The sequence below is a fragment of the Phaseolus vulgaris genome, chromosome 9, assembly GCF_000499845.2.
Source record: "Phaseolus vulgaris cultivar G19833 chromosome 9, P. vulgaris v2.0, whole genome shotgun sequence".
Lineage (NCBI taxonomy): Eukaryota > Viridiplantae > Streptophyta > Magnoliopsida > Fabales > Fabaceae > Phaseolus > Phaseolus vulgaris.
In genome coordinates, this window is record NC_023751.2 from 22245321 (window position 1) to 22256514 (window position 11194).

Below are 11194 nucleotides of genomic sequence, written 5' to 3' on the forward strand. Positions count from 1 at the left end.
AAAGATACAGCAAGCAAGGAATCCAAATTCGACAAGATTTTATATGGATTTAATAGTGTATTGACATGTAATTAAGTATAAGATGTGTAGATTTTTTAAAATAATACATTTCTTCCCATTATTTCAATTTTTCACTTTAGTAGTTAATTTAACCACATTGAATTAAAATTTAGAATCACTTAAATAACATAATAAAAATGAGGATCGTAACATTAAAATGTATTTTTTCCTTAAATTAAAACTATCGTACACGTAGCTGCTAAAATGCTAATAGTACACGTGCGGAATGTCTAACGAATCAATGATTAAAGGTTAATGTCCGACACAGATACATGTAATTGTTTTTTTTCTAAAAAAGAATACATAGTCTCAACAAATTATTTTAGAAAGAAAATGTATTTTTATTTCTCTATTTGAATTTTTCACACTTTTAAATGGATGAATTATACGAATTTAATATATATTTTTATTTTGCGATAATTAAAAAATATACGAATTTAATATCTTTTTAATTTTTGTGAGAACTAAAATTTTATTAAATATTAAGTTGAAGTATAAAATAACAAATTTATATATTTTTAAAAATCTAGAAGACTAATTTATTTATTTGAAACATGAAAACCTAGTTGTAAAATGTATAAAGCCCAAAAAGACATTTTGTTTTCAAAGGGTATGTAGATGAAAGTGAATAGAAGAAAAAAATAGTGGGAAGAGAACAAAAGTAAAATATCTCTTTTATTAATTAAATTTTATTAAAAATTATAAAATCCAGAAAAGAGATTAAGTAAATAAGTTTGAGATACATTATATTTTGTAATTGTTAATAGATTTTAATTAACAAAAAATATGTTAAAAAGGCACAATAAAATAATTTAAATCTTGCTCTAAATAAAATTTATATATTATGTTGCTCTCCAATTAAATTTATGGTTTCAGGCAAATATAATGTGATAAAATTTAGAAAAAAAAACTTTTTTATTATGAAAATTACGAAAATAATACTTGAAGTGTAACTGGATAATAATAAAATAATAAAATGGTCCACACTCTCATTTGTTACAGTATATATTAATATAGAAGGGATCAGAAAAAACAAAGGAGAGAAAGTAAATATAGAAAGAAAAAAAATCAAATCCCGCAGATATTTGCAGAGGAAAGAGAAGCCAAGCGAAGCTCGTTTTCTTTGTCTCACAGCGTAACACAGCACAATCACAAGCTTCACTCTAGGGTTTCGCTCTCTACGTTCTGTTCACCACTAACCAGTGAGTCTTCTCTCAACCTTACTATGCTTTTGCCCTTACGCTTCTTAATTAGGGTTTATTTCTCTCCTGTAATTTCAATTTGGTGCTTGCTTGAAACCTAATTTATGTTGCTTTTATTTGTTTTCGAACCTCACTGCTTGAATTTGAATGTGGGATATTCGATCTTGTATTTCGCTCTGTTCTTTTTCATATACGTTAGGATTAATAGTGTTATCAATGTCGTTTACGCCGAAAACTACCGTGACTCTGATATCACTACCGGTTAGCAAAACAGAAACGGAAGCTAGATAACGGGATTGTACTTGTGTTGCGTTTATTCAATATGAAGTATGATACCACCCAGAGAAAGCACTATTAACAGTTAGGGGAAAAAACACTCAGAAAGAGAAAAAAAACATACATAGGGGGATACTCATGATAACTAGGTCCTTCTTCTTGCTCTTACAATACTATAATCACTCTTCCTGTGTTGGAGTAAGTAACTTCCTCATTTGGATAATTTTTTGCTAGCCTCTATAACCACTATCTTTGTGAGGCAATATGACAGTATCCCTAGTTAGCGACTCTAGATTTTACCCCTTATCGAAAGAATGACATTAGAATGGGGAATCATTATAGTTGTGGTGACAATATATTCTTAAATCTCAACAGGTTGTCTTTTCTTAGTGGGAAATCTCAAAAGCTAAGCTTTGGTTTAGACTAACAATGCATGAGAAAGACCTTTTTATCATTGCATTTTCTTGTGATGGACTATCTGCTTGGTTGTCTCTTTTCCATTTTATAATGAGCTTCCTGGTGCTTGATTTTAGATAAGATTTACTTGGTTTTAGTATTAGGCTACAGGCCTTGATCTTTATATTTGTTTTCTTTTTAGCCTTGTGCCCTTGCTTCGACTATAGTGTGAAATTAATTTCTTATGCTACACTTACCTAAAATATATTTAACTAATGTTATTGGAAAGAAACTTATTTGGTCACTCCTACATGTTGCTGTACCATTACATCTTTAGACCCTTTTTCTATCCCTGAGGCAGGAGTCGTTTTTAGGCTTTCACCCATAGAATGAGCTGGATTACGAAGATCCCAGACATTAGGTAGTTGTGTAGTTGGGTTGGGAGTCTCCTGTGTGCTTTAGTTCTGTGTCTCAGTAAGAGTACATTATTCCAAGTGCTAATATTAGATACAATTTTTCTGCAGTAATTTCATGTGATCAATGCGTGGAGGTGTTACCAAGTCAAACTGTCAAAGTAGCTGGTGTAAATGGGTTTCCAATGGCATTTGATCCTTCCACAGGAGCAATATGAGATATTTAGCACACTAATCAATTCAATATTGAATAGTTTTGAAGTGGAAGAATTTTCAATATATTCTGAGATAGCAGAGGAATAAATAAACCATTGACTAGTTCAAGAAAGGGAAAGGATGTTCCACCTTATGTATTTTGTTTTACTAGATACACCAGTGCCATTTGACATCAAGAACAAACATTGAAGAAAATCAATGCAATCCACATTGTAGCTTTGATCTACTTTTTGAGTGACCAATGGTTGAGTGTTTTGAAGTATTTATGAGATGGATTGAATCTTATAAATTCGGTTATATTTCTAGTCAGTGTGGGATTTCCAAGAGTTGTAAAAATGCTATACCATTTTCATCTTCATGGCTTTTGGAGAATAGACATAGCCTCTGGAAGAGCTAGGGTCTTAAATTTGCTTACTTGAAGATTGGAATCTGTTGAAGTAGATTTGACATCAATTTTGAGGCCTTGGCAGATGTTCTCTTTAATTATTGAACAATATAGTTACAGATGACCAAGAAGACTCTATTTCTAAATGATTTATTCATCATTAAGAAATGCTTAGGCTGTATCTGACATAATACACAAGGAAGACTTAATGGTATAAGCAAACATTATAGAGCCTTAGTAGGTGTTTGTCAAATCAAAATGATAGTTAGTCGAATATAGTTGAAATTATTTTCTCAATGCGACCATTTAATGTATTCTTTCCTTAGGTTTGACATGACCCGTTAGGATATTCATTTAACCTCGACGCATTTCCCACATCTTCAATTATCCTGATTATTATTGCCTCTTGACTTTGACCACCACTGTCAATGTTTACTCTTAAAATTTTTCTTCCTCGATCATTTTGTGTCATCGGGGAGGCTTACATCTTCGAATTACCTGACTGGCAGTTATAAGGTTACTTTCGAATATTTGTGACCCTATCCATCTACTTCTGATTAGATGTGGGGAAATGGGATGGAATATAAAGCTATACATTGGGCTAGCATAATAATAATAATAAGTATAATTTTCCCTCAATGGATGAATACGAACAGCCTTCTTCCATGGAAGGAGGATTTCTTCCTCTTCCGTTGAAGACATTTGCCCCACCTTCTATGAATATTCTATAACTCACTGGGTAGTTTTAATTTTAAAATGACTTTTGGGAATTACAGAGTTAATCATTATCCCACATACCAAGTATCTATTTAAATTGTAATATAGTAAATAGGGTTAGCATTATTAATCGATTATACTATTAGGCCTTATCTTATTGCCAGGCATTATACCCAACTGACATTCAGTCATAACCAAATCCTATCAATCTACTATACTGTTTTTTTTTTTTTTTGCGTGTGGATCTGTTGAGTCAGTAAATTTTGCTCTATTTATGATTACAAGTCCAACTCTTTCTTTCTTTGAAAAAAATGGTATATCTCCCGATATTGGATTTTATCTTTAGACCTCACTTGAAATGAACTTGGTAAATAGGATGTGAAAGTTGAGAGAACGAGTGAAAGGTTGTAGTTTTAATTTCCGCACTGGTAGGCAGAGAAGATGGGCAACCAAAGGAGTTTCAATTCACTTGCTTTTTAGGTTTGAAATTCGAAAGGACTAGAAATATCTACAACATGTCTCCATTTATTATAATTTTTAAAGCCAAACATGAAGGTGTAAATAAAACTTATTTATCCCATCTTTTTTAATATAATTTTTATACAAATGGATTCGATCTAACTCAACTCCTAAAGCTGGCGCAAGAGCGGAGGATTACCTTAGTCTTACAGGACTTTTTGGCTAGGTACGAGACATGTTCTGTTTTGATTCGCTGAACTATATGAGCCAACACAACACAAAGTTACTTGTTACCCGTTTGATTTAAAAAATTGACATGAGATGGCACAATACAGGGGATGGAGGACATAACAAAATTATTAGAAGTTATAACTCACTAAACTAAGAGAAAACTATTTGTCCACTGCATAACTCAAATCTCGAATGAGATTATCTTAACAAAATCTTTATGTGGTTTTGTAATAGTATTCTATTTGTAATCGTGATTACCATTTATAATGATTTGGACCATTGGCATTACATTTTCATCAAAACAATACCTGACTTTTGTATGAAACTGACGGTGATAAAATGGTTGGGAACTACTGTACCTCTTGACCAAGACAACATATATTGATTTATCCTCCGAAAAAAATTGTAAATAAATTCATTTTCAACCCTTACCTTTCATTTATACCAAGCACATTCTACTATGTGATTTGTAAAACACCTGTGCTGGTAGAAAATGGTTTGGCTATTCCTTTGGTTCATTAATCTAATATGGGTATGCCACTTTGGAGGTCTTGGTCCAAAGCTTAGCACACAATGCCCTACATCCTCAAAGATAATATGTTGTTTTTAGTAATCTTTATTTAGAAGAAGATACAAAGAAAATATTAAAGCAACTTGTGGAGAATTTCCATATCCAAGTCAGATCAAGTGGATTTGACTGTACAACTGAATTGTTTCTGTAGTCAATTATATCGAGATGAAGTGCTGAGATTTTCAGAAATTGGTTATGCCTCTAAAACTTTTTTGGGATAGATAGTTTTGCTTCTTTTCTGCTCATGTTTCTTTGGATTGATGCTTCTCACATCTCCTTTTTCCTTGTTTGTTGGAGGATTTGGATCCTCCTTTCTTCAACTTTTCTATTGATTCATTTCTGTTGAAAAGGTCACTTATACATGTCTTTAACGTTTGAAGTTAGATTAGGACTCTTATTAAATCTTCCCACCACTTAGATGGACCTATGGGAACCCCAAGGGGCATGGGGTAGATGGAAGAGAGTTAGAATTAGAAGTGCATTGGGAAGGGATTAAATCCTTCCAACTGAGCACATTGGTACAATATATGCTTTGTCAACTGAACTAACACGCTCTAGCTTGATACTTATTGTTTTACATACAATGGAAGTCTTTCATTTACTTTATAATTTCTGTCTTTCATGTCTCCTAGCATGTTGTAGTACTTTAATGAAGAAAAAAATAGTAGAAGATTCGGGATATAATCTTAGGATTCTTGTGATTTATATGTTTTGTTAATTCAGAGAACACCGCATTTGTCAAAGTGAAGCCTTACAGTTTTGGCAAGTGAGATGAGTGGAAGTGGCAAAAAGCGCTCTTCAAAGTGGGATTTGAGAGTTGATCCTGAATTTTCACCTGATAATAGTAAGCAATTACGGTCTGGGTGGTCCAATGCAGATGTTGCTGGTAGCAATAGTTCAAAGTGGTCATATTTGGAAGGAAGTGATAAATTAAAGCCTGCTATGGGATTTTCATCCAAGGAACCTTTTTCCGGAGGCAGAGGTTCACATAAAGATGATGTTATGAATAAAGAGTATGGAGGTTTGGATGCAACAATGGAATGGGATGAGGATGGAAGCTACAGCAAAAAAATTTCTCCTGGATCTGAGGAATGGAAACCTAAGAGACATAGTCAATCTCCTAAAAATGGTTGGAGCAGGTCAGTCAGGTTTGTTTCTGTTCTTGGTGTGTCTCTGCTGATCCTGTTTGCTGAATATTGATTGAAACTTTATATTTAAGTGTTCATCTCATGTTTTGTTGTGAGAGCATACTGTAAATAAACTTGGTTGTGTATATTATAAATTGCAAATGTTCAAAAGGTCCTACAGTATATGTTTGTTGTGTCCTCTGAAGCACTGTGCTTTAATGTAGGAGCTGTATGCACTCAGGAGAATGCTGTGACACCTCTGAGCCCTCCTCAGCAGTGTTGTTGGGACAAATAATATTTCTGTTCTTAGCTATCAAAGATATTTATTTATTGTCTTAATACTCATTTTCCCCATATACTCTGTTTTCTTTGTCAGACACATGGTGAAAGAAATAAGGCCCACTTAGTTTAGTATTATTGGCCGTTTTATGACATCTAGTTTTTCTTTAATCCCAACCATTTATATGCAATATCTAATAGTCTTTTATGTATTTATTTTCTTATCGACTAATGTTCAGAATGTGCAGTCTTAAGATTTTACAGAAGAGTTTTTTGTACTAAAGTCACTCTTGCCTTGTTCTTATACCATTTTCTGCCCCTTTCTTTAAGATGGGGCCAATGTTTGTATTTCTGAAGAGCTTGTTTCTTATTATTTGCTTTAATTTTTAGCGCATCCTAGAACTTTCTGATTGCATTCTATTTTAGATCTTTACAAAAAAAGTAGTCTTTATTTTCAAATGTTCACTCTTTGCCTAATAAATTTCATGTTAAAAGATATTAGTGGTAATACTATGGTCATTGTTTTTGTGGTGCATAATATTTCTAGCTTCTGTTTGTTTTGTTAATTGTCTACCTTTGGATTTTGCCAATTACTAGGAGTCGAAGCAGGAGCCCTCCTCATAGTTTTAGGTGGGATTCAGGAGTCAATGACAGAAATAGAATGCGGTCTGGAGGATCGACACAACCATGTAGAGACTTTGCTGCTGGTAAATGTAGAAGAGGCAGCCATTGCCACTTTCTTCATGATAGTCAAAATCATGAGGATAGTTGGGAAAATAAGAGCAGGGAAGATGGAGCTCCAAGATATTCTGTTCCCCATGAGGGTAGAGACTATTCTCTTAAGAGTGGCAGATCTAATGAAGCTTGTACTAATTTTGCAAAGGGCAGGTGTAGAATGGGAGCATCATGCAAGTTTGTGCATCATGACATTTCTGATGGACATGTTAAAGTTTCTGTGGATGAATTAACTAGAGAGAGGGAAATTGATAGAAGGCACAGAGATAGTTCTTTTGAGCAGGGAGGCGGGCATGGACCAAACCGTAGTAGTGATACTCTTTGCAAATTTTTTGCTAATGGAAATTGTCGTAATGGTAAATATTGTAGGTTTTCTCATGATAGGCAAGCATGCAGGAGCCCTAATAGAAGATTAAGAGATGATAGGTGGGCAAGTAATCCTGGTGGGGATCACCATAGGCTGGATAGACCGAAATTGAGTGATTCAGATAGTCCTAATAGAAGGCCAAGGGATGATAGGTGGGGTTCAGATGGTAACAAGGCTGATGCAGATAAAGTTTGGGACAGTCCAAAGTGGAATGATACAGTTGCTGTCTCTGATTCAGCAAAGCTGGTTGAGGACAAAAGTGAAAATGTTGGTGCCGCAGAGCCAGGATTCACTCCTTTACCTACAAGGTATGGATGGAGTCATAATTTGGATAAGAGCAGAGTGCATGGTGAGCAACCTTTTTCAAGTGAAAGAAAGGAAGTTGACAGTTGGGTATCAGGAAATACTGCTACCAACGTTCATGTTTCCCAGTCAATAGGTACAGACATATGGTTGGGTGATACAAAAATGTCTCCTGATTGGCATTACAGGGTGGGATCTTCCAACAGCATTGAAGAAAAGCATGAACAAAATAAGCGTGGGGTAAAACAAGGTGGTACGTATTTAGCCACCTCTGAACGTGACAGAATACAAATTGCTGCAGGTACTCATCTATTTGATGTTCATTTGATTGTCATTCCTTGTTAATTGAAAAATCTTTTATCCTGCTAGTGTAACCCAAAATATTTAATTGTCATGCAATGATAAATGTGACAAACAAATCTACTGATTCATGCATAGATTTAAACTTTTCAACTTATGTTTCCTCCAGGACAAGGCATTAATCAGAATGCAGAGAGTTTGAATCCTTTGCATTCTTCAGGCTTGCAAGCAGTTGGGCAAAGTCAGGTACCAGTTCCGATTCTACCTTCAAAGGGAGGAATCATTGATGGTATGCCAAACCAGGAAGTCTCTACTGAGAAAAAGTACACTGCTGAACCAAATATCATGGATGCAGGCTTATCACAAGTTAGTTCGAGAAATCCTCCTCCCACTGAGAATCTGGTAGGCCAAGAACAGCTTGCTCAGCTGACCAATCTCTCAGCCTCTCTGGCCCATATCCTTGGGACAGGACAACAGCTGCCACAACTTTATGCTGCTTTAAATTCTCACTATGCCAAGGACGCATCCTCCCTAGCAAAAGCTGAGGTGTCTGCTATGCCTGTTTCCAATACATTCATCCGCCCTGATCCTGCTGTGCCTGCTTCGAATACATTCATCCACCCTGATCCTGCTGTTGGACTCCCGAAGCCGTATGATCCAATGTGTGATAGTGTTGAGCAAAAGAGTGCTGTTGCAAGTGGGATACCCCCATCCATTCCTCCAAGCAAAAGAGTTGCAGAAGATGTACTGGAAATTCCATTACAGTTGTCCAACACATCAAGACAAAATCGTGGTGATTCTTCTAAGGCCGCTGGCTCAGAAGAACTAGTCAAGAGTGATACTCTAATCCAGTTGCAACCAGGTCAAAACACAGGAGTTGATAAGGATAATAACAAGGAAGTGTTACCTGAGGAAAGACACAAATCTCGAGATGATCCTAAAAGTACCAAAGAGAATGGTCCTTTGGAAAATATGGAGCAAACTGGAGGTCCTGACGACGCCAAGAAAACAAAGGATTTGAAGGGGATTCGTGCATTTAAATTTGCACTGGTTGAGTTTGTTAAGGAGCTTTTGAAACCAACATGGAAAGAAGGTCAAATCACCAAAGATGATTATAAAACAATCGTGAAGAAAGTTGTTGATAAAGTAACTGGTTCCATGCAGGGGGCCAATATTCCTCAGACACAAGAGAAAATTGACAACTATTTGTCATTTTCAAAACCAAAGCTTAACAAACTTGTACAGGTTAGTGGTGGTTAGCTTACACATTCCGTTATTTGCTGAAGAATTCAAGTCATCTCCTCCCATTTTACTTCTGTTGATGAACACAAATATTGATGAAGCTAATCATTGAATTTTTCTGATAGGCTTGGATGTTTATCCGAAGTTGCTAAAAATATGGGATTTTTACCTGAGAAATTTGCTTCCAGAAGATTTTTACGTGTGGGGAAATTTCATCACTAAGAATACTGTCTAATCTTTAACAAAACTTAATCTGAGGACCTGTTTTGAAATTGTTTTTTTGTCGTCAATCTAACAATTTACTGGTATTTTATTTTGTCTATTAAGAGTGAACAAGTATTTCAAATTAACCTTTTACGTCTATCCGTCAAAACCTTCCTGAATTCATCAGACTGGTGCAACTTAACTGATCTCTGTACGATTCTGAACTCTGTTTGATCACGATTGTTGCTGATGGTCTAGTTATGCTATTATGCGCGACGAAGATCTATGTTGGCCTGAGTCTACATCTGCCTCATGGCAATCTGTTTAGCTGTGTTTTTTACAACTGGTCTCACAATTCTTCTCTTTCTGTTTGCAGGCGTATGTGGAAAAGGTTCAGAAGGCTTAGTGCAATTATTTTAATTTGACTGCCAACTCTATCGTTTATATTTGACTCAGAATTGTTGTCTTCAATATGTATACTGCTTCTCTACCTCTGGATTTTTTCTCTTGGCCATTTGTTTTCTTACTTTAGCTCCTTTGCAGCTCTCCCGTACACGCAATCTGGGAGCATTGCCTTTAATTTTATTTTCCCGTTTCTTTGGGAAAAAATTATTTGGTGTTTGTTCCATGAGACGATTGTTCGTAACTCAATAGTTAGACAGTTATGTGGGATTCAATTTATTTTACTGGTTTAATGTAATTACATGAGACAGTTGTATGGTTTTCAGAAGAGTAGTGAGATAGACGTGGAACCGTAAGATGCTGAAGTCCAATTGTTGATTATTTCAAACTGGACTATAAATTCTGATATATGTAGTTTGCGTGCGTTCATAGTAGTTATTCACCCAAAATTACAACCAAAATGACTAGGTACTCTAAATTTATGAAGATAAAGTAAGGCATTTTGTCTTTATTCAACTGGTGTTATCATCAAATCTGCATACTTCTCATTTACTGCCCTTGCATTGCTTAAATTTAATGTAAATATACAGTTGAATTGAATGTAGTAACTATCATTAATGATTAACTAGCTTCGGCAAGATCAAACTATTCACTTTTGCAAGCTCTATTAATTTGTGCTAGATCCTAACAATCCAAAGAGAGATTATTTTACTGGTTGAAGAATTTTTTCTTCTTCACATTTTGCTCTCACCAACATTCAACTAATAGACCTGATCTCAAAAAGAGAGAACTAAATATATGCAAAACTAGATAATAGCAAGTGATTTAAATTATATCAAATTAGAATATATAAATTTTCATTGTCCTCATTAGAGACTTCTCTTTTGTCATTTTGCAGGATCAACTAAAATTATCTTGACAATTTGTGAAAATAATTCTCTCTATTTTAAGGGCTGTCCTACTTTTATCGATATATTTCATATAAACACACATACTTGAATTATTTTAGTCGGAAAATATGTTCCTATCTATCTGTACTTTTATTATAAAATGGTAGTTTTAAAAAATAATTTTTGTAATTTTAAAAAATATCTGGTTGTTATGTTTTAAGTGGAAATTTATGTAATTACTTTCGAGTACAAAAGTTGTGAGTACCTATTTTATTAAATAAAAAATTTATTTTATTTATTAAAGAGATGTCTAATAAAACATACATTAAATTTTTAAAAAAAAAAATGTGTTTCTTTTATATAATAATGGTGATATAGATTCATAATGTTCGAATATCAAACCTTAACATCCAACACTA

General features: G+C 34.4%; 1 protein-coding gene across 4 annotated transcripts; it reads left to right on the plus strand.

Annotated features, from left to right (window-relative positions):
- Positions 1-1092: 1092 nt before the first annotated feature.
- LOC137820175 (zinc finger CCCH domain-containing protein 38-like) lies at positions 1093-10250 on the plus strand. 4 transcript variants are annotated; one of them, XM_068624079.1, is made up of 5 exons: positions 1093-1262; positions 2459-6074; positions 6930-8038; positions 8207-9282; positions 9860-10250. In XM_068624079.1, exons 2-5 carry the CDS (start codon positions 5698-5700, stop codon positions 9887-9889), a joined length of 2592 nt encoding a protein of 863 aa, XP_068480180.1. In that variant the 5' UTR covers positions 1093-1262; positions 2459-5697; the 3' UTR covers positions 9890-10250. The 4 variants fall into 4 exon arrangements, with proteins under 4 accessions (XP_068480180.1, XP_068480182.1, XP_068480181.1 ...); XM_068624081.1 differs by having other exon boundaries at positions 2459-6065; XM_068624080.1 differs by having other exon boundaries at positions 1095-1262; positions 5650-6074.
- The last annotated feature ends 944 nt before the right edge of the window (positions 10251-11194 follow it).

Coding starts and splice junctions, on each gene's coding strand:
- LOC137820175 (XM_068624079.1), top strand. CDS start 5,698: ATGAGTGGAAGTGGCAAAAAGCGCTCTTCAAAGTGGGATTTGAGAGTT. Junction 8,039..8,206: donor CAGAATACAAATTGCTGCAG/GTACTCATCTAT, acceptor TGTTTCCTCCAG/GACAAGGCATTAATCAGAAT. Junction 9,283..9,859: donor AGCTTAACAAACTTGTACAG/GTTAGTGGTGGT, acceptor TTCTGTTTGCAG/GCGTATGTGGAAAAGGTTCA.